The sequence below is a fragment of the Gossypium hirsutum genome, chromosome A05 (assembly GCF_007990345.1).
Source record: "Gossypium hirsutum isolate 1008001.06 chromosome A05, Gossypium_hirsutum_v2.1, whole genome shotgun sequence".
NCBI lineage: Eukaryota > Viridiplantae > Streptophyta > Magnoliopsida > Malvales > Malvaceae > Gossypium > Gossypium hirsutum.
Window position 1 is genome coordinate 32,747,179 of NC_053428.1, and position 22,628 is coordinate 32,769,806.

Sequence of the window (22,628 nt, forward strand, 5' to 3'; positions counted from 1 at the left end):
TTCATACAATTCTTTTTCTAAAATAGTAACATTCCTTAATTTTCAATACAAAAGTCATCTTCCTATAATTATAAGATTTCATTGCAGATAATTTTCCAACCCTATTTTTATCTTCTCTTCAATCTCAACACGTAAGATGGGGATATAATATATTTTAGGTGTAATTATGCTCTGAATTTTTGTACTCCTTATATATTTAAAATTCAATTCATTTATTTTTTGATTTAATAATTAAAGTCCAATCAATAATCTTGTTAAATAAATTTCATTTAATTAAATTATATAATATTTTTAAAATAAAATAATTTAACTATATAATCACTATTACATGCGTGGAATGTCCAATAAACAAATACAAATGTTGAATATGTAAAATTGTTCAACATGAATTTACTTTTTACATTAAATAATTTTTACGATTTTATGGATTGAAATTCAAATTACTAAATAAATTTCCAAGAGGTTTAAATATATGGAAAAGTAGAATTATGATGTCCAAGGAAATTTAATGGAAAAAACGTTGAGGGGTACGTTTTGGAATGAATTCAAACAAAAAAAATTTAAGTTAAGCTTTCCACGTGTTGTTTATTTTATTTGGGTTAAAATTTCCACACCGTTTGAGTATCTCTGGTTGAGTGCAGGCCATATTTATCTAATTATCAAATAATATTTCCAAGCTTCCAATCTATACAGAAGAGACGTCAGCTCGCTTTTGTCATCATCAATGTGAAAGGGTTTGAATTTTCTATATTACCCTTATCACTCCATCCCACCTTCCTTACAATTTCTTTTCATTTGCTTCTCCCCTTCCTCCATCTACTTTTCTTTTCTCTTTAAATCTTATCTCTTCTTCTCCTGTTCACCTATATTTATAAGAGTAAGCAAAGCAGAACAGGTGAAGAGGTGTCTACCTAAATTTTGGGTTTTTTAGATTTTTCTAAATAATAATAATTATGGCAAGTGTGTCAGCTTGGCCTGAAGGAGCACCGACAAGCAATAAGGAAAGGGTGATAGAAGAACTTGTTAATGGTCAAGAGTGTGCTAAACAGCTTGAGATTCTTCTTCACAATTGGTGTGAAAAAAATGGGCGTCTCTCCGCTGAGGAACTTGTGCACAAGATCTTCGCATCTTTCGACCACGCACTTTCTTTGCTGACTGCTGTTGAATCTGCTGAGGATTCTCAGAATCAGGCAACTTCCTACGATGATTCCCCTTGTTGCAATGGCAGGTCTGAAGATTCCACTAACAGCAGGAAGAAACTTGCTTCTAAGGAAAAGAGAGGATGTTACAAGAGAAGGTAACTAAAACACACACACCACATGTTAATTGGATGTTCATACATAGATTCTGATGTTAATGGGATGTTTTTGCTTGCAGGAGAGATGAACATGCATGGACAGTAGTTTCTTCAACCGTGGAAGATGGTCATGCATGGAGAAAATATGGACAAAAGCAGATCCTTAATTCTAAGCACCCAAGGTATATTATTCATTTTGCAATTTATCCCAAAAAAAATCTTAAAGCCACTATGGCAAGTGCTTAAGTGCTTCAATTATCATGAATAGGAGTTACTTTAGGTGCCCTCGCAAGTACGATCAAGGTTGTAGGGCCACTAAACAAGTCCAAAGACTGGAAGATGATGGCTCCCAAATGTTTCAGACCACTTACATTGGAACCCATACCTGCAGACCAGACTCATTCAAGGCTCCCCAAATCATCATAGATTCTGAACCTCGGGAATCTTACAGCAAGTTCAGTTATGGCAGCAGCAACCCCAAAATGCCAACCAAAAAGCTGCACGAAATCACTCCACCTGTAAAGCAGGAAACCAAAGAAGAAACACCAACAACAAGTGGTCTTACAGACATGGATTCTGTTGTGATGTGGAAAGACATAATAGGTGCTGAATACGGGGATGTGGCCTCTAACGTGTATACGAGCACTGAAATCACTTCCCAGAATTTGGAACTGGACCTTGTAATTAAGCCTGTAGAGTTCGAAGACGATTTTCAGTTTGATGAAAGTGAGTTCGTCTAGTCATCATCATATTAACTGTATCTACGATAGTTTGTAATCAGTAATGTGGAATAATAATAATAACCATTGAAACCTTCTCTAGGTGTGCAAATCTGTTTTCCTTCGAATTATAGGAGGTACTTGCTGGACATCATCGTATTGTCCACCGTAATCAATGCATTCGTGGAATTTTTCTCGATTTATTAATGTGAAGCAATAATGTCATTGCATCTTTCCAGGAAAAAATGCAGAAGCTTGGCTCGTCTTTGTTATTACTATTATATATCTGCAAGATGGGTCCCACTCCCCTGCACAAATATGAACTTTCAAACTTCTTGTGGAAAAGAATGTGGGGATGATAATTAAAACACAACAGCACCGAGGATTCCATCCAAAGTACAAGTAAATAAATTTAGATTTTGATAATTCATATTCAAAAGTTATAAAATGCCATTAGATTATTTAAGAGTTTTTATTTAAGTCATTGATCTGTTAAATTTTTTTTTTAAATTTAACGAGCAAGCTCTAAGCAACTATTCAACAATCGATATGATGAATTAGTAATTAGTCATTATTAATGAATAGAATATCATACTTTAGATTTAAGTTGATTTGACTATCAATTTTGAATATTAGAAAAGAAAGAGATTCAGGATATTCAAAATTGTTTTATAAAAAAACATTTGAATTGTAGAAGAGAAAGAGAAAAAGAGTTTTCGATTGGTGCAGATGATGCGAATGAAGAAGTTCATACAGTAACGATTTTAACAGCTTGGTGACTTAAATGAAAACTTTCAAATATTTTAATAACTATTTTGTAATTTTTTAAAATTGATGACCAAAACATAAACTAACTAATAATTTAAGGAATAGTTTACTTTAATTGAGAATTAGATATTTGTAAAATCAACTGAAAATGCAAAGTTGGGGAGGATTTGGAATTAGAATAAGGCTGCATATTTGGTGTACAAACTGGGCATTGAAACAAACTAAAGGTAGGAAAAAGAAAATTATGTAAAGGTTATGAGTCATGAAAGCGACAAATAATCCAATACAAGCACTCAAATGTTACATCTTGATTGCACCCATTTAATGCACAGGAATGTTGTCAGGGTTTTAGCTTGAATTCAACAAGCCATGAATCTTCAATGTCAAAAATGGTGGCTAATTTATGCACCAATTTCTTTTACTACAGAAAGAATTATTGTTCTTTTACAAATTGTCAAAGTAAATTGCTTAAAGCCATGAGACACCACTTTTGTGGTGGTTAATTTGACATCAATGGTTTAATAGTTTTTAAGTATTTTTCAGATGCCACTAGTTTTTTGAATTATCTTTTGAGTGTTAAAACACTCGTAATTTTTACCGTTTTATTATAATTAAAATTTTTTTCGACTTTAAAGTTAAATCACCAAAAATATTTTTGTCTCTTAATTTATTTATTTATTTTTTGCACATTATTTTTTGTGGTATGTCCTATTTATTCTCAATAAATTAAGTTATAGTTGTATTGGCTTACTTAGATCAATCCATTCCAAACAAACTGGTATTGAAGCTCCGTTTCAACTGCTTTTGTAGTCTTTGCAAAGTGGTTATGCTCGTAATTTTTTTTGTTATTTCTGTTGTTACTTAAAATATTGATATCGCTACAGGTGTACTGTTGACTAAATACGAAATCGAGAAATTCACTAGTAAAAATAGTTTCGTATTATGGTACACCAAGATGCGGGCAATGCTGGTTCAACAAGGATTGCTTAAGATGTTGTTTGGTAGAGACAATTATCAAACACGCTTTCAAAAGAGCAGAAAGACGAGATATTGAAGAAAGCATACAATTATATTCTATTATGCCTAAGCGTTGAAGTATTACGAGAGGTAGCCGAAGAGACCGTTGCATCTGGTTTGTGGCTCCAATTAGAAAGCAAGTACATGATGAAATTATTGACAAACTATGTCCACCTGAAGCAACATCTTTACATCTTAAAGATGGAGGAAGGTATGCCTATTTCAAACACCTTGACACTTTCAACTCTATTATTATGGATCCCAATGATATCAAATTAAAAACGATGATGAAGATCAAGCATTGATTGTTTTGTGTTCTTTACCTTGCTCATATGATAACTTCGTTGACACTATGTTGTATAGTCATGATGACATTTCTCTTGAGGAGGTGAAAAATGCCTTAGGTTCTAATGAGTTGAGAAAGAAATTCATTGGTAAGGTAGGTGAAAACAATCAAGGTTATGGTTTGATTGCTCGAGGGAGATCCAAATCAAAAGGAGGACAATCAAGCAAAACTCATCACAAATCGTAGTTCAAGAAAAGAATATAATGTTATTACTGTAAGAAGTTTGGGAACATAACGAAAGATTGTTCACAAATGAATGATAAAGCAAAATTACATGAGTAGTAGAATGATTGTGCAAATGTGATTGATATAGAAACTTCAAATGATGTCGGGTTCACTTTGGCAGCATTCGATTCTTGCACTGGTAAGAGGCGAATTCTTGATATGACTACTACATTTTACATTAACACCTTCAAAGATTTCTTTCAACATATAAGAGGTGTTCTAGTTTAGTGCTAATGAGAGATGACCTCGCATGCTAAGTCGTGGGGATTGGCACAATTCATATAAAATTGTTTGACAGCATTTCAAAACCTTGTCAAATGTTCGATACATTCCAGAAATAAAGGAACACTTGATTTCCTTAAGTACTTTGGACAAGAAAGGCTTTAGATGCTCCAGTGAAGGTGAAGTGTTGAAAGTATTCTCGGGCGTTGTATTTGTGATGCACGGACATTTAGAGGGAGGCCTTTATGTTTTGGATGGTTCAATGGTTATGAGAGCTGCATCAGTGTCATCATCATCTGATCTAGATTCTAACATCACTAAATTATGACATATACAACTTAGACATATAAGTAATAGAAATCGACATCTCTTGAGGCACTTTTACTCCATATTACCACAACATTAAACTATTAAAGAATCCTCTATTATTATTGTATTTTGAGCACATGTACTTTTTATCTAAATAAAGGGGCAGCCATTATGGTACAAATGGAAATTCAAATTCAGAAAAATCTGTGAAAAACTGACAAATGAGACGTGCTATTTATAGATTTTAGTCACACCAGTAAGTGGCAAAGTCAATTTAAATTTGCGTCGACCTTTTACAAAATTCCACAATAGGTCGAAGCCCATCAGAAATGTCCTGGCCCAGTTTTGCCGTCATTGAGTTTGGAAAATGGAGAAATGAAGGATGATGCGGCAGAGCATGGTGAAACCGCGAAGCACAGAATCAAACCCCTTTGAACATCGACTGAATGTACTAACTGAAGAATTATATAATAGGGTTCTATTTTTATTTTATTTTTTAAATAACAATAATAAAAGAAAATTTTGGCAGATCGAATCGAATTGGAAGTTGGAACCTCCTCCTCCTTCTTCATCTTTTTGTCGATCTCTTTATTCACAGATCATCGAAGGAAAAAGATGTTGAAATTCCTGAAAGGAGTGGTAGGCGGATCTGGAGCAGGGCTCAAGGATCTACCTTACAACATTGGAGATCCTTACCCTTCTGCTTGGGGCTCTTGGTCTCACTTTCGCGGCACCTCCAAGGCACTACTACTTCCCCACTATTTCCATCCCTTTTTAATCTCTTCCTTCTGCTCTTATAAACCTTTTGATCTCTTTCTTTTCTTTCTTTAATCTTTTCAGGACGATGGATCTCCGGTTTCTATATTTTCTCTTTCCGGAAGTAATCCGCAGGACGGCCATTTGGCTGCTGGTCGAAATGGTGTCAAGCGTCTTCGAACTGTAACTACTTCATCTTGCTCCTTGCCTTTCTATTCCAATTGCTTCCTCTGTGTTCTGTCTCGTTATGGCTTTTGCTAGAATAACCCAATCTCTAGAATTGCATATTACTGTTAGTTTCCTATACTTGTTTCTTGTACAACTCCATTCCTGCGTGTTCTGATCCGAAAAGATTAGATATTTACTTGTTATTTCTTCAGAATTTATTTTCTTTCTGTGTGAAAGATACCCTTTTTGCTTCTTTTCTTTCTCTTGCGTTTTAGAAGATGAAACTGGAGTCTCAGTTGTGTTTGTATAGTCTCTAGATTCTGAACTTCGGAATGAGTTTCTCTGCTTCTTTTTGCAGGTGAGGCATCCGAATATCTTGTCATTTCTTCATAGTACTGAGGTTGAATCTTTTGATGGTTCTAGTTCGAAAGTTACAATCTATATTGTCACGGAGCCTGTTATGCCATTATCAGAGAAGATCAAGGAACTCGGTTTAGAAGGTACACAAAGGTATATTCTCTTAACTGTGCTAAGTCTCTTGCTTGTGTTTGTTATTTTGCTTTTCCTGATTCCCAGAATGAATACACATTTAGTTTCTTATATTGGAATTAAATTATGCTTTATTGGAAATTTTATTTTCCCCCTTGATGCCATCATACATAGAATATGATGAACTTAATTTGTTGTTTAAAGCCATAATAACTTTAGATTGTGGTTTCTTTTGTTGGTAGGGATGAATATTATGCTTGGGGGCTCCACCAAATTGCTAAAGCTGTGAGCTTTTTAAATAACGACTGCAAACTTGTAAGTATTTGGAACTCTTCCAATTACATCTTTATTCATTGAAATTCTAAAAATTTGTAGTCATGCTGAAACCTGTTTGCCAAGGTAATTAAAGGATTTTCTTCTTGTACTTGAATTAGTCATGATTGAGTGAGAGCGATTAGCAGTTCTTATCTTAGGGGAATTGCACTACATTCAATGGAACGAATGTTAATTACTAAATGTGATTCTGCAATTTCTTTATTTTTAACCCACTGCTATCTCTTTCAAGATCACTCTTTTCATTAGCTTTGGATGGTACAGGTTCATGGCAATGTTTGTTTGTCAAGTGTTGTTGTAACGCAGACATTGGACTGGAAGCTATATGCTTTTGATGTGCTATCAGAATATGATGGGGCCAATGCAACTGCTACAGGACCGATGCTGGTAATGCTTGTGTTTGGATGTGAGCAAGTGTTTTCAACTATTTTGAATCTCAATTTAACTTATATACTATTTAATCTTCAAATCCAAGTAGGTATTTATGGAATGAAGTCTACATATTTTCTTAAAGAAGAGCAAGGTTATTTTTTTGTGAATGGATCATTAGAGATGCGACCCATAAAGTAAATGAGAGGCCATATAAGTGAAGTTGTTTCTCATTCAATTTTGACATTGGAATTAACTTTCCATATTAAATTCAGGATCCTTTCTATCTATGTATTTTTTCTGCATCTAATTACATAGATGAAATGCTTTATTCAATTGTTGTATACTTTTTTATCATGCATTTTCTATATTATATATTTTCATTTTTCCATCATATGTTACTATGCTATGGAATCCTTTCTGCAGATCAGTCTCTCTTTCTTTTTCTTCTGTCTCATCTTTTTAGGATTCTTAAGATCAATTTTTCATTCTTTGTTGTCAAGATTGCCTGTGGATAATTGAATTTAATCCTTTGTTTCCACCAGCAATATGAATGGCTTGTTGGATCACAATACAAGCCAACAGAGCTGGCAAAGTGCGACTGGGCCACAATCAGAAAATCTCCTCCATGGGCTATTGATTCTTGGGGTTTGGGTAAGTTTGCAATTTTTTCTTTTGATATACTGGTGTAATAAGTTAGGTAGGTTGATGAGTAAACAGCTAATTTGCTAATTCTTTGAGCATCCAGTTCTTTTCACATTGATTTTTGAGGTGTTTTTACATCATGAAGTTTCATCAGGACAAGAGTACATAGCTTTGATGTTAATTTGGCTATGCTGCTAGTGGGCATTCATTTGCTTGAGTTTATAAGTTTAGATTTGTTTCAAAATTTGAAAAACCTTCTCAGCTGTTGTTTATGCACTCTGTGTGGTACAATGACATTCAGAAAAATTGTATTGACTTATGCATGTATCAAAAGCAGACTAGTGAAATGAAAGATAACAACCATGACATATCTGTGATTTGGTTCACTTTCAATTCTTTATCTGATATTTTTGTTTCTTTCTTTTTCCTGTCTGATCTTCTATGCAATATGAACAATTTTTTTTAAAAATTTGGTAGGATGTCTTATTTACGAGATTTTCTCTGGCATGAAGTTGGGAAAAACTGAGGAGCTGCGCAACACTGCCTCTATTCCAAAGGTTTGTAGTTACATTACTATTGCTATTTGAAATGAGTGTAGTTTATTTCAAATTTATAGTTATTATTGGTGGTTGCATACCTCAGTTAGCAATAGTACTTATATGTGCTTTTGCTTTGGTCCTTTGCAAGGTTTGTTTTAGTATTTATCCGCCTAATTTCTTGTCTCACAGTCTCTGCTTCCAGATTATCAGCGGCTCTTGAGCTCCATGCCTTCTCGCAGGTTGAATACATCAAAGCTTATAGAAAATAGTGGTAAGTGCCCTTTGCTTTGTGTCCTTGTAGTTTTGCCAAAAGTGTGAGACATCCAGCAAAGCAGTCTGCTTTATAAGCATGAGATTTTTATCTTCAATCTTGGACCAACTAACCTAATTAAAAACCTCTTTGGAGTGGCACAGACCACAGAGTAAATTAGTCAAGCTGTTTTCGTGGATATGTTGTCTTCATTCTATTATTTCTTGGTTGTGGACTCTATATTTTAGGATCAGTTCTACCTCTGAACAACAGTTGAAACATTTTATGTACATATAGTCCTTTATGATTGGTTATTACTACTTTATGGGAAGCATTGGGAGATTAAAGAGGAAAATAGTTCTGAACTCATCCTCTATCCATACAAAATTGTATTGGGGGATGATTTGAGATGATGAAGAGAGATGGTACACTTCCTGAAAGTGAAGTTATGCTGAAAGCTTTAGGCTTAGAAACAGCAATCTCACAGTTCCTCATTATTGTAATAAATTTTCCTTTATCAGAAGTTCAATCTGGAACTCTCTGTTCTATATGGTGCTTCTCTTTGGTTCTTCTGAAGTCTGCTTTGTGAAATTGATGCCTTTTGTGTGTGATCTTTTTGCTTATGTTTCCACCCATGGTGTATTTGTTTTGAAAATTCCTTCTTCTCCATCATGTTTTTGCTTTGTGCTAATACCACATTCTAAAATACTTTTATTGCCAGAATATTTCCAAAATAAGTTGGTGGACACCATACATTTCATGGAAATTCTTAGTTTGAAAGACAGTGTTGAGAAGGATACTTTCTTTCGTAAGCTTCCTAATTTAGCAGAGCAGCTTCCTCGCCCAATTGTGTTGAAGAAGGTGCAACCTTTGGAACTTGAGTGTGATAAGTTAACTAAGACAAATCATCCATGGTTTCAACAGCCAATTTATGATTTCATAACTTGCTTTGCAGTTACTTCCTTTGTTAGCCTCTGCCCTTGAATTTGGTTCAGCTGCTGCCCCTGCTTTGACTGCACTGTTGAAAATGGGTTCTTGGCTTTCTGCTGAAGAATTTAGTCTGAAGGTCATACTACTGTTTATTTCTTGTTTACTTTAGACATATGATTTTATGTTTGATTTAAATATAAAATCCAACTCTGTTTAAACATGTAATATCTGCTCTATTACTTTTGGCTGACTGGATAATATCTTGGCTTCTCTGGTGTAGGTACTGCCTACAATTGTGAAGCTCTTTGCTTCTAATGACCGAGCTGTCCGAGTTGCTCTCCTTCAGCATATTGATCAATTCGGAGAATCTTTATCAGCTCAAGTTGTTGATGAGCAAGTATGCAATCCATGGCACATATGTTACTTCCTCATTCGAGCAGATTTTAGTTGCTTATTTCAAACTCCTGATAAAATTGCAAATTAATAACTGTTGGTTTAAAATTTTACAACTAGGTCTACCCCCATGTTGCTACTGGATTTGCAGACACGTCTGCGTTTCTCCGAGAATTGACTCTCAAGTCCATGCTTATAGTGGCTCCTAAGGTATGCTCAAATCCATCCAGCTGAGCCTTGAAAGCAGGGAATTCTACTTTGGCTCATCATCTATCTCTTAGTCATTTCTCTTTGAAGAGAGTATAGTGTTACCAGTCATGTTGGTGACTTATTCAAGTTACTTTGCTAATCTTACAAGCTTGCAATGTTCGAGGAACCAGTAAAATTTATAAACTTATCTTTACTTGACTTTAGTCAAAAGATGTTGGAATTAGGAGACAATGTGAAGATGGATTTCATTAACTAATTGTGATCCATTGAGTTTGGGAACATATTCACCACTGCTAAAAGCTGGGATCTTCAGATGAGTACCAATAAGATAAATTGAGTTTGGGAACATATTCCCTGTTATATGCCAATCGTCTTAGGTTTTGTGTAAGGTCTTGTGTGTGAAGTTCAATTGCTTGTTATGTTGTTTCATGTACAATGGAGGAGGAAGAAGTACAGAAAAAGGGAAAAAGAAAATCAACGAACTCGAGTTCGAGTTTGTTATGAGCTTGTGATTTTTATTCCCGTGCTGCTATATTATCTCCATGATCTTGCTATCTTGCTTCGTTTTATATTTTCTTTAAGCTTCGTGATATATTACTATTTTTATGTAAAAATGTTATTTGAGTCTGTTCTAAGTTTTGCTGTCTCATCTCCATTGCAGCTTTCACAACGTACTTTGTCAGGCTCATTACTGAAGTATCTTTCCAAGTTACAGGTGTGCATCATATTGTGTTGCAGTTTTATTCTATGGTCTTTTTCTGGTTAGTTTATATGAGTTTCATCGCCATCATTTTGCAAGGGAAATATTAGAAAACAGAACAACCGCAAGTTTCTATTTTTATAACCTTAGACCTGCATGACCAGTTTATAATAAAATCATTATTATATTTACATCAAGTTGAACCTGCAAATTCATAAATTATAATAAACTGTTAATTTATTGCACATCTAACTAAAAATTATACTAAATTTATTTTGCAAATTTTAATTTTATGGATTTAAATATCATTTTTATTAAATTATTTTCTTCATATATTTCTGATAGTTAATAACAAAGGAATGTTTTGTTGTCTATAACACTTATATAGATTGCGTTGAAAATATTAAATAAAAGAAATAGGTATGGGTCCAACACCCAACTGCCATGTATTGGTTTGGTTTGCTCCTAACAAACAAAAGGCCATGCCATGGTGTAGATTGTCTTAATTGACGGTGAAGTATATTATCTAACTGGATAAAAAGGTTAACCGGTTTCAGCTTAAAATATTAGTGTTGGAGTTGTGTCTAATTTCCCATATGAAAATCACCAATATATTACTATTATGAGAATGGTAAGTTTCTCTTTTAATTTGTTTGATGATTTTTTCTGTTTTAAAGTCATGTTCTTATGTACGTTTTGGCAATGTTGTGCAGGTTGATGAAGAGCCTGCAATTAGAACAAATACCACCATATTATTGGGAAACATTGCAAGCTACCTAAATGAAGGGGTTAGTTGATTCTTGGCTAATCCTTCTTGAATATTTTAAATTACCTGTTTCTTGTTAAAGTTCAATTAATTGTGTCCTGTTAAAAATTGTCATCTCTTGCTCCAAACTTGTAGACACGGAAGAGAGTTTTGATCAATGCATTTACGGTCCGTGCATTGCGTGATACTTTCTCTCCTGCCCGAGGAGCAGGTATACATGTTTATGGCTAGTTTCTGATACTCTTGGTTTTTTAAATGTGCTTTCTTTGATTTTTAAAGCATTCGTGTTCTTGTTTTTATGTTATCATCAAACTAACATGAAATTATGTTGTGGCAGGAGTTATGGCTTTATGTGCCACTAGTTCTTATTACGACATGACTGAGATTGCTACCCGGATTCTTCCAAATATTGTTGTACTTATCATTGATCCTGACAGGTTATGTTATTCTTGATCAGCTTATTTCTTGTCAACTTATTATTATTATTTTTCAGTGTACATGAAGAATGTACTCTCTTGCCTCTTAAACAGTGATGTAAGGTCAAAGGCATTTCAGGCAGTTGATCAATTTTTACAGATAGTGAAGCAGTATAATGAGAAGGTGAGCTATAAGATGCCTTTGCATCTCCATTTCTTTTCATTGAACTTAGGCAAATGCAAACTTACTATAGTTTCAGTGCTATCAAGCACACAATTAAATGCTATTTCTTAGTATCTCTAACTTTCTCTTATTTCCTTGATCAGCATCCTGCTGCATCAAGTATAAATTTTCCATCCTTATGAAACACTTTGTAGCTCATATTTTGTTGATTTTAAGCAGTAAATCATGTTATGAACCAAGGCCATAACTTCTTAATAATGTTTGTAGCTCTTGGTTCTGCAACTGTTGATGTGGTTTCATCCATTTGCTGTTAACCAGTGTATGGCTATTAGACATTTCAAGCATTCAAGCAATATATAACTAATTATGTGTTCTTTTCGATTCAAAATATATCTTGCTGCTTTTATGTGTTTATCTCTCATTGTTATATATTCTTTGTCTTAAGTTCTGGTGAGGATATTTTGATTCAGCCAATAGTGAAGGCATATCAAACATTGTGGTATTATTAGTAGTATTATCTGGATCAAACTATAGTTTTTTATACAAGCGTAAAAAAATTGAAATTTAAATATTCAAGGTATGTTCTAAGAAATTTTGCTATCATCTATAGTATAGTATTTTCTTATGCTAAAGTTTTTGTGCTTTGTTCTTTACAGGGTAATGCTGAAGATACTTCAGGTGCTGGAAGTTTAGGGATTTCATCAATGCCTGGAAATGCTAGTTTACTTGGGTATGTTGAGAATTTTTGCTGTAGGAGGGCCATATTAATTGTTACCATACAACAAGATGGTTCACATGGAATCAATGACCTTGAAAACTTGTGTGTTACAATTTTTTTTCTTGTAAGGTGCATTAATTTTTAAGCAGCTAGCTTAAATAGTTAAATGATTTATAAAGGCATGTCCAGAATTTTTTTATAACCACTTGATGGATAATGTCAGTTCTCTTTTCCCAGGATGTAATTTTGGTTTTTGACTGCTAAAATTCTAACCGTGCAGATGGGCCATGAGTTCTTTAACTCTTAAAGGCAAAGCTTCTGATCAAGCTCCAGTTGCTACTGCAAATTCTGTCACACCTGCAACTACCACAGCCTCTACAGCCAGCTCAGGTATTTCTTGCAATTATTTGACTTCTAAAATTTGGTACCTGTTATTTTGGAAATAAGTTAATATTATGCTGCACCTTTGGTCTTCACTTTTGTCTGATTATATTTTGTGTTCATTCATTAATTCCATCTCTAATGTTGTTTTTCTATGACAATCTTAGGACTAATAGAAACTCCAAGTACAGCACCAGTTCACCGAGTAAGTTCCAGTACAGATTTTGCAGATCAACCAATGCCTCCATCTCCTACTTCAACCGATGGATGGGGAGAAATTGAAAATGGCATTCATGAAGAACATGACAGTGACAAAGATGGATGGGATGATATTGAACCCCTTGATGAGCCAAAGCCTTCTTCAGCTTTGGCAAATATTCAGGCAGCTCAGAAGCGTCCTGTTTCACAACCAGTTTCACAGCCTAAACCACAAGGTAGTATTCTCCATTCAATTCTGGAATGTAGGAATTAAACCTCTAGTCTTAATGTTTATGGTCCAAGATGGGAAAATATGTGATGCATTTACATTTTTCTATATGCATGAACAGTCATTGTAAACAAGTTAAAATTAGTTGAATAAGGATGTGAATAACCATAGATGATCTAGATTTTCCCTTAATCTCTGGCCAAAAAACAAAAAAATAGTTGCTCTTAATCAGAAATTTGTCATTATTTAAAGTTTTCTTCAATGAGTGCTCCAAGGGCTCTCGTTAAAATTTGAACCCCTTGATGAGCCAAAGCCTTCTTCAGCTTTGGCAAATATTCAGGCAGCTCAGAAGCGTCCTGTTTCACAACCAGTTTCACAGCCTAAACCACAAGGTAGTATTCTCCATTCAATTCTGGAATGTAGGAATTAAACCTCTAGTCTTAATGTTTATGGTCCAAGATGGGAAAATATGTGATGCATTTACATTTTTCTATATGCATGAACAGTCATTGTAAACAAGTTAAAATTAGTTGAATAAGGATGTGAATAACCATAGATGATCTAGATTTTCCCTTAATCTCTGGCCAAAAAACAAAAAAATAGTTGCTCTTAATCAGAAATTTGTCATTATTTAAAGTTTTCTTCAATGAGTGCTCCAAGGGCTCTCGTTAAAATTACTGTATGTAATATTGTCTTATCTTATCCCATGCATTGGAAACAATGAACAAAGTTATCAACTATTAATACATATTTACTACAAATAATATATTAGCTAAACTTAAAGCTTGCCCTAAGAGCATTTGTTAGAACTCTTATTTACATGTAGTTGAAACTGGAAATGCCTTCAGAATTTATCAGCAATCAGTTCTCAGGGATATTGGTCATTTAGTCATTAGATAAGCTTGTTTAATGATATATTTGTGAAAATTTGAAGATTTACATTTCGGGTGGATGGTTTTTTTGTTTCTATGCTTTAGCTTCAACAAGTTTGAGACCAAAAAGCACAGTGAAGGCGGCCAAAGATGAAGACGACGATTTGTGGGGTTCTATAGCAGCAGCTCCTCCAAAATCTGCTTCTAGACCATTGAATGTGAAAACAGCTGGAGCAGTTGATGATGATGATCCCTGGGCAGCTATTGCTGCTCCCCCTCCAACAACCAAGGTAAAACCTTTATCAGCAGGAAGAGGCAGAGGAAATAGAGCAGCTGCTCCCAAATTGGGTGCACAGAGGATAAATCGGACATCCTCCACTGGGATGTAAAATACGAAGGAACAGAATGCAAATGGAGGAGAAAAATATCAGGTTTTGTACACTTTTCTCTATCTGGACTGGCTTAACATTAAAATTTCATGGAAGTCTTTGTTGTCTGCCAAGTAGTATCTGATACTGTTTCTTTTCCTCTTGGTATATTATTTGATTTGTAAGCATTCTTTCGTACAAGATGTTGCCTGCTGCCTTCTTGTTCCACAGTTACTATAAAAAGACTGGTGTGCAGTTTTGATCATGTAATTGTATTTTGTGTAGGGAACTCTATAAACCAAATTTAGATGTATTCCTTTGAAAGAATAATAAAAAAGTTCAGTGCTATAATCAGAGTTTGATTTTATGTACTACCAGTCCAGATTGTGGTTCTAAATAAAACCTATGTATTTGAAGTCTCCATTGTATGAGAAAAAAATATTGAAGATCATAATGAGAATAATGTAAGTAGTTGAGTCGGTCCAAATCCAAGTCCAAGCGAGCAACATGAGCATCTCCTCAACATGGTTTACACCAATCAAAAATGTTTCTTAGTGTTTTGGTTCAACGGAATTCGCAGTTTTATTGTAAAAGCACCTCTCGGTGGAAATATAGCTTTTGATTCAGCCCATCGGAATTCACAGTTTTGGTTGTAGATGATGTGAACACTTGTATCTCTAGATCCATTCTAATACGACAGTTGATGAGTGGATTTGCGGATTACTTTATGATCATGATGTTATCTACCCTCATTTCAAAGTTGATCGAGGATATCTGATTAAGGAATGCTGTACCTTTAGCTTGACTATTTTGCGTTGGCGTTGAATTTTTTCTCTTGATATTAACGCACTATACGGTAACACGTGGTAGGGAGTGAAAACGCTGTCGTGAAAATAGAGAAATGGTATAAAGACTTAATACGCACTTTGATATATATAGTAATTTCATGTGTGTAGCATCATCTGACATAAAGGAAGAGGTGAATCCCTCCCTCTCTTAAACAAGTTATAACTTTCTCTACAGACCAGCTGGAACTAGCAAGTACGTCTTCTTTCTTTCACTTCATTATATTTATGTTTATGTATATATCTCTGGCATAAATATAATAAGCTACAAAAACTAGTTACATGAGATGGGAAGCTTACACCACATAAACCATGCCAACCTCTAATAAAGATACTGGGGGCACCTTGAGTGCAACATCTGGTCCGCGGCAATTCCTTCTCAAGAAATTGTACCCAAAATTAATGGCCAATCTCTTTAAAATTGAAGATCCTTGCTTTGCTTCCACATGTGTGTGTCCTAGTATGAATGCAGTCCCTGCTTCTTGGGCTGTCATCAGATCCCTCAGCTCTTCTTCCAACTGAACATACATTTTGGTTTGCACATCAGATTCGGAGTCATCATCATCAATCGCAAATCTAACTCTCCTTTCAACAGCTCCCGCACCCATAGCCTGCATCTCAATCACATCCGTCACACTCTCTACCGTTGAGAATCCAATAGATACACTTGCTGGTTCCACACTTTCCTCAATTCCATAACCTCGTGTGCCAGAAAATGCTACTGTCCCTATTACTGCTAATCTACGTTCACTTGATGATTCATTAGAGTGGGAAGCATCATCTTCGGCATAAGGACTAGTGTGCTGGGTCCGATGCCAATCATAGCGGATGAAATCAGCCAGTCTGGCAACTAGCTCCGTTTCAAAAGAATCAATATCCTGGTGTACATCTCGGTATCCATAACGAACGATGCACCTATAAGACCTATGAGCAGCAGGACCAACACGGCCCACTAGATAACGCTCAGCTGGGGGTACAAAAGGGACAGGTACTGACTTTACACACACAAAGACGAGGATATGGTGGTAGGCCGGAAGGTTAGTGACAAAACGAGAAAAGTTAGCTGGGATGCCTGAGGTGAGATCAGTAAAAACTAAGCCAATACCGGGTGTTCGAGCAACTCCTAGGCTTGGACCCAATGCTAATAGCCATTCTAGGGACACCTTATTGTGGAGATCAAATTCATATTTCTTAATGGTGGCATAATGCCATACAAACATGATTGTCATGAGGAAAAGGGCCAACAGAATAGGAAGCCAAGCACCTTCTGTGAACTTGGTGAGTGAAGCTGAGAAGTAAAGCAACTCAATAGAACCAAAGAAAAGAAGAAAGGAAAGAGCTACAGCGGGAGGTTTGTTCCAACAGAGGATAATAACGAGGGACATGAGGCATGTTGTCACCAGCATCACAGTCATCACTGCCAACCCTGATACCAATAAGAGCAGAACTTTAACAATGCATCAAACTTCTTTGTTTCATCTAACATAAAAAAAGGATCTAATTCCTCAAACCCTTTCCTGCTGAAGTTTAGTTTATGGGTAGAGGCCAGTTGAAAAATCTTCCAAAGGAATAAGAAAATGGAAATTCGTATTATGTTAGAGAATTATTATCTGCAATGCATGAAGTTTAAGTGTTCAAACTTACCTGATGCATTCCCCATGTGTTTTGTGTCTCTAAATCCAATAGTCACAGTGATGCAAAGGATCATGAGCACCCAATTTATTTCAGGGATATAAATCTGGCCATGTATCTTGTCGGAGGTGTGAATAACCTTCACTCTAGGAAAACAGCTAAGTGATTGGCTCTGATTGATGATTGAGAATGTTCCGCTAATGATTGCTTGGCTTCCCACAACAGAAGCCAGAATTGCTATTACTAACACTGGCCATCTCACACTATCTGTATACACACACACACAAAAAGAGTGATGCGGTCAAGTTTATTTGTCTACAACCATGAATTCAGATATGTACCCAACAGAGAGATACTACAACCCATTTAAGCAGGGGAGACATGATAAACTAAGATGGTGTTATCCTGCCGACACATCAGTCAATCTTTCAGACTATTTCTTAGCTCTTGGAGTAAAAGGGAGGTCAATCATTAGACTTGAAATTTACATTTCCTATTTCATCAGTCAACTTCCTACCATTTTTTGTTGGTTTTGTAAACAGATGATGGGAGTATACCTGGAACTGAGACATAGAAACTGATGTGGTAACTTGTATGATGATGTTGAGACAAATAAGCAGCTTGACCCATATATGCCAATATAAGAGCTGGATAAACCAGAAAGGTGAAAGCAGTCTGTAGCAAGACAAAGGTTAAATTTCAATTTAGTAGCCGACTTTGAACTCAAATTGAATCAGTAACCATCAAATCAAAATTTACAAGGTATTAGTGTTGAGTTACCTGAATTGCAGCATAAGAAAAGTGACCAAGATCAGCAAACATTGCCTCCGAGCCTGCATGGATAATCAGGTATACTATTGGCAATCATTGGTTGTAAGTTGTCACAATGAAGTTAAGCTATGGTATTAGTTATCGATATATCTCTAGTTTCAACAAATTTCAGATGGTATTCTAATGACTTTGCTTGAAGACTGAAAAATAGAAAGATACAGGACATAATTCTTGTTATTTGGATATAACAGCAGATAGTATAATGGGGCCTTGCAAATCAGATCATGCTGAGATGTTTAGCTTGAATGATAGGATCCATGGCCAGCCTTGAGTTTCGCGTGAGTATAATTTTTGAATTTTACTAAGGATACGGATATTTCATTTGCAGGGTTAACTGTATGATTACTCGGAAAAGGTTTCTCCATTTTGCCAACATAATCTAATAATGTCAAATAATGATCTTCTTGTAACTGTGAACCAACCTTAAACATGGGTAAATTTTAACTTATGTCCCATGCATGGATTACTTTGAGCTAAGGAAATTACATTGAACCTATCAAAGGCAAAGTGGCCAAGGACATAATGAGGATGAAAATTTACCATATTTATCTGTATTTAAACTCACCTGTTATGCAGAGAAGTATGCCTCCCAAAGACATCCATCCACCTTTCTTTGTCTTCTTCAAGAATTTGAACATGTAATATGGAGAAAGAGCTTGATAGACATGTGGGTTCCAATGGATCATATTGTATAAGCCAAGGGCACTGATACAAAGCAGCCATGTTAACACTATGGGAGCAAATAAAAATCCGACCCGATGTGTACCGTAGTGTTGAAGTGCAAAAAGACACACCAAAATGAAGCAAGTGATTGGAATAACTGCATCTGCAAAAGAGATAGCATGAATGTCAGATAAAGGGGCAGAATATAGATAACTTGAAAAAAAACAGGAATGTAATATATGGAAGGCCAACAGGACCCAAGGATGGAAGAAAATAGAAGACTGAAAATTGCAGTTTATTGTTTAAAAGCTAAGTATGAAATTAAATTCCATGCAAATCAGTGTGGAAAGCATCTTTCGTATAAGTGCAATATATTGTATGCTCAGGCATGAAGCTGCAAAAAAGATATCAAATCCACCATTCCAGTGAAAAGGAAAGAGGGTACATGTCTCCTTATCTAGAAAAGAATTTACCCAGAGAGTAATGTTTTATTTCCCCTTAAGGTATTGCAAATTATATACACAAATGCGATCAAATAAAAAATTTTCTTCAAAAATCTCATAACTAAAATATTTTCTTTGTTCTCTCATTATTTCAGAGACAGTTAAAACCAAATTCATCATTCGCCTTCCCATCAAACAGAAAAGAAGAGAGGACCAGAATAGACTAAAAGAAAGGACAGGTTACTGTTGAATGTTCCCTGCAGACCAACTGGATTTTATTCACCAGCTAGATGCGAACTTTAATCAGATAAGTATTTAATCAGTTAATATGAAAAATGGTTGGCCCCATTATAGCATCAGAGGCTCCAATGCTATTTACACATGAGAAGATCTAGAATAGTAAACTCAGGAGCTTACACTGGTGATGCTCCTTGGACATGGATAACTCGAGGCCAGAGACAGCAGAGAAAACTACATATCGAAGTATATATTAATTAGTCGGTGACTAAAAAAAATTAGTTGCAAATTGAAGCAACAAACTGCTAGGAGGTTTACCTGAAATTGCTGGAGTGAGAACGCCATCTCCAATCACCATACAAGTTCCTAGGAGAACCAAGATTAATAAAGCAGTGTGCAAGACCTTATGCTTCTCAAGGTACACTTTTACTCTTGAGCTGCTCCTTTTCTCTGGAGGGTGCTCAAGTTTATATGTAGAGACCGCTTCATCAGCAACCTGTCTGTTGGGCAGAAGACTGACATTTGCGTGTCGGCATATCAGAGAATACAGTGCAAAAGTCCCTCCTGCAATCAATAAAAGGTTTCAGTTTAATGGCTAAATTATATGGACAAGACAATTGCTTAAATGCTTACCCTCTCCGTTGTCATCCGCTCGAAGAACCACAAACACGTACTTGAATAAGGGGACTAAAGTAAGAGTCCAGAAAACAAAGGATAGAACACCAAAGATCTCTTCATTTGACTCTGAGTGTTGAATGTCTTCAGCAAATGTGCTCTTGTAGACATAAAGTGGGGAAGTACTCAGATCCCCATAAACCACACCTAGACTTTGGTATGCGAAAAGCAATGCCTTCTTCCAAGAACCCTTCTGCAACACAATTCCAGAATAAGCTACTCTCCTACCAACTGATAACAGCATAATTCCTTCAACCAAATAATCTAATCCTACTTATTTTCCTAAATACAAAATCAAAATCACCAATAACTTAAAATAGTTTATGGATGTATATGCACTTTGTGCTATCAGGTTGAAAGTTAAATGCAGAAACCTTTGAAGCATCCGAGAACTTGCCATACTCAAGATCCATGATAATTATACTTCAATTTTCAGCCAGAGTTTCTTGCCAGTGAACGCAATTTAGCTGCTGATAAACACTGAAACAATATGCCAAACATAAGTGGCACAATCCAACACCGGGAATTTGGAAGAAATAATTTTAAACAAGGAAAAAAAGAAGAGAACTTTCAAGATGAAATTTCCAAGGACATCCAGGCTATCCCTCCATTACACACCCGCAAATAGAGGAGATAAAAAGCATGTCTCATTCACCCACATGGCTTCCATACCTCTATAACATCCTCCACCCAAACTCTTTGAAAGCTATGCGCATCTTAATCAAATTCTCACGGAAAGTAAGAAAACAAGAAGCCAAGTGACACCCAGACTCCAATTAATAGAAAATTTATGGAATCTTAAACAGGATTGAAGCTCAGCTACGCTATAATTATACAGACAGAATTCTTAAATGCTCAAGGGCCCTCATTTCTTTTACATAATATTATTTTTATGGTTGATGAAGAGTGGAAGAAACTGATACTTCATCCTTCCTCAATTTTTAAACCAAAAAAAAAAAAAACCAAACTTTGAACCCACTTACAGAATTAACCCATATGGACAAAGAAGCAGAAGATACAAACAATCAGAAAAAATCAATATAAGCGTAATACATATATATTTTTATAATATAGAAGCAAATGCAATAGTTTCCAACCAATGTTTTGTGCAGGCAAGAAAGAGAACAAAATAAGAGAATCATGTGATGCAACTACAGTTGCATTTAGAAGAGAATGATATATCACCACCAACAGCCAAATACAATGAATTAACTTATACCCCACAAGACCACACCTTTCTCTTTCTCAGATTTCTAACTGAAGCTTAGTAAAACCTTTCATTTTCTTTTGCTTGATAAAGCTCGGATTTTTTATTTATTTTTTTTTTTTGCAGTAAAGGAAAGGTAAAGTTGCTCTTATATTATTAGTTCCTTTAATAATGGAGTTTGTTTGGTAGTAACTCAGAAATAAATGAAAGAAGACAAGGCAAAACCAATTTACCCCTCTCCATTAGACCATTCAGAACTGTTAACAGACCCTATTTATTGTAAATGAAGACTATATGAACATAAGATGGGCAGCCCCATGTGCTGCAAATAATCCCCATGAGATGAATCCAAATGCACTTTTGTCTTTTTAGATTAAAAAAACCCGGCATTTTGATTACATCATCCCTCGTCCTTGTTACTGTGTCTACAATTGTTACTGACTCCCTATCTATTTCTTTTATCAATACTAAACTTCATTCTGGAAACAGCTGTAGCACCCGTAGATGATTGATAGATAGATAGACAAAACCCATTTAAGTTACAAACTTTGCTGAAAAAACCATCCCCTTTAACCTTTTACTGAAACAACTACAACTAAATAGATATAGAGAAACTTACCCCAGTCCTTTTTTCTGGCAAATTCCAATGGCCACCAAGTGGAAACCTCGTTGCATTTAGCTCTAGACTCTACACAAGCTTGGAACTTCCATTTATGGTAGCTGATATGTGCAAAACTATAAGCATGTGAAAGGATCTGAATTTTATGAGATGAAATGATGCTCTTTTGGATGGATTTGAAGATCAAATGAACACAGACTTGAAGGTTTCAACCGACAATACGAACATTGTTCAGTAAAACAGAATCAAAATTGGATTAGAGAACGTGGAGAGAAGCTATAGATAATTTGATCCCATGAAAATGGATTGATGGAGCATGATTTTTTAATGAAGAAATAATATAAGGAGATTATCGTGAGCGGGAATATTGGCAAGCTTGTCAAATATAGCCTTTAGACTTTTGTCCTTTCATGTCATGTAACTTATGTTCATCACTTTAAACGTAAACTTGGCCGTTCCATGTTTGTAGGTTGATATATTCGCTAAAAATGTGAAAATTGATGAATTGAGTATTAATTCGATTTACATTAAAGTTATAAATTTAAATGCGTTAAAATGTATTACAGATAAGAAGAGACAAAAATTTAAAAATTAAAATATATTTTAAGTAAAAAATTTAAAAATTAAAATATATTTTAAGTAATTTTTGTAGGATTGAT

The 22,628-nt window shown here is 35.2% G+C and overlaps 3 protein-coding genes across 12 annotated transcripts; 2 read left to right on the top strand and 1 right to left on the bottom strand.

The window, feature by feature from the left end:
* The first annotated feature begins 953 nt into the window (after positions 1 to 953).
* Positions 954 to 2,037, top strand: LOC107957452 (probable WRKY transcription factor 70). The gene is made up of 3 exons (NM_001327656.1): positions 954 to 1,297; positions 1,378 to 1,479; positions 1,566 to 2,037. Exons 1-3 carry the CDS (start codon positions 954 to 956, stop codon positions 2,035 to 2,037), a joined length of 918 nt encoding a protein of 305 aa, NP_001314585.1.
* A 3,268-nt stretch (positions 2,038 to 5,305) lies between these two features.
* Positions 5,306 to 15,188, top strand: LOC107957450 (N-terminal kinase-like protein). 5 transcript variants are annotated; one of them, XM_041112237.1, is made up of 22 exons: positions 5,306 to 5,644; positions 5,744 to 5,842; positions 6,186 to 6,337; positions 6,559 to 6,631; positions 6,914 to 7,036; positions 7,564 to 7,672; positions 8,141 to 8,220; positions 8,392 to 8,473; positions 9,174 to 9,313; positions 9,408 to 9,518; positions 9,663 to 9,779; positions 9,896 to 9,985; positions 10,647 to 10,700; positions 11,399 to 11,473; positions 11,587 to 11,662; positions 11,789 to 11,888; positions 11,982 to 12,051; positions 12,708 to 12,898; positions 13,050 to 13,159; positions 13,318 to 13,524; positions 13,910 to 13,969; positions 14,555 to 15,188. In XM_041112237.1, the coding sequence occupies exons 1-22, from the start codon at positions 5,519 to 5,521 to the stop codon at positions 14,836 to 14,838; spliced, it is 2,529 nt and encodes an 842-aa protein (XP_040968171.1). In that variant the 5' UTR covers positions 5,306 to 5,518; the 3' UTR covers positions 14,839 to 15,188. The 5 variants fall into 5 exon arrangements, with proteins under 5 accessions (XP_040968171.1, XP_040968169.1, XP_040968170.1 ...); XM_041112235.1 differs by having other exon boundaries at positions 5,394 to 5,644; positions 6,899 to 7,036; XM_041112236.1 differs by lacking the exon at positions 13,910 to 13,969 and having other exon boundaries at positions 5,394 to 5,644; positions 6,899 to 7,036; positions 13,318 to 13,584.
* A 536-nt stretch (positions 15,189 to 15,724) lies between these two features.
* LOC107957451 (potassium transporter 2) lies at positions 15,725 to 22,408 on the bottom strand. 6 transcript variants are annotated; one of them, XM_016892969.2, is made up of 10 exons: positions 21,970 to 22,408; positions 20,518 to 20,623; positions 20,102 to 20,336; positions 19,787 to 20,032; positions 19,649 to 19,702; positions 18,691 to 18,951; positions 18,075 to 18,127; positions 17,852 to 17,969; positions 17,307 to 17,561; positions 15,725 to 17,088 (listed from the first exon to the last, which is right to left on the bottom strand). In XM_016892969.2, exons 2-10 carry the CDS (start codon positions 20,554 to 20,556, stop codon positions 15,959 to 15,961), a joined length of 2,391 nt encoding a protein of 796 aa, XP_016748458.1. In that variant the 5' UTR covers positions 20,557 to 20,623; positions 21,970 to 22,408; the 3' UTR covers positions 15,725 to 15,958. The 6 variants fall into 6 exon arrangements, with proteins under 6 accessions (XP_016748458.1, XP_040968174.1, XP_016748461.1 ...); XM_041112240.1 differs by lacking the exon at positions 21,970 to 22,408 and adding an exon at positions 21,378 to 21,478; XM_016892972.2 differs by lacking the exon at positions 21,970 to 22,408 and adding an exon at positions 21,241 to 21,340.
* Between the last annotated feature and the right edge of the window lie 220 nt (positions 22,409 to 22,628).

Coding starts and splice junctions, on each gene's coding strand:
- LOC107957452 (NM_001327656.1), top strand. CDS start 954: ATGGCAAGTGTGTCAGCTTGGCCTGAAGGAGCACCGACAAGCAATAAG. Junction 1,298..1,377: donor AGAGGATGTTACAAGAGAAG/GTAACTAAAACA, acceptor TTTTGCTTGCAG/GAGAGATGAACATGCATGGA. Junction 1,480..1,565: donor CTTAATTCTAAGCACCCAAG/GTATATTATTCA, acceptor TATCATGAATAG/GAGTTACTTTAGGTGCCCTC.
- LOC107957450 (XM_041112236.1), top strand. CDS start 5,519: ATGTTGAAATTCCTGAAAGGAGTGGTAGGCGGATCTGGAGCAGGGCTC. Junction 9,780..9,895: donor CTCAAGTTGTTGATGAGCAA/GTATGCAATCCA, acceptor TTTTACAACTAG/GTCTACCCCCATGTTGCTAC. Junction 13,160..13,317: donor AGCCTCTACAGCCAGCTCAG/GTATTTCTTGCA, acceptor TGACAATCTTAG/GACTAATAGAAACTCCAAGT.
- LOC107957451 (XM_016892969.2), bottom strand. CDS start 20,556: ATGGATCTTGAGTATGGCAAGTTCTCGGATGCTTCAAAG. Junction 18,952..19,648: donor GTCCAAGGAGCATCACCAGT/GTAAGCTCCTGA, acceptor TCTCTTTTGCAG/ATGCAGTTATTCCAATCACT. Junction 18,128..18,690: donor CATACTTCTCTGCATAACAG/GTGAGTTTAAAT, acceptor TTATCCATGCAG/GCTCGGAGGCAATGTTTGCT.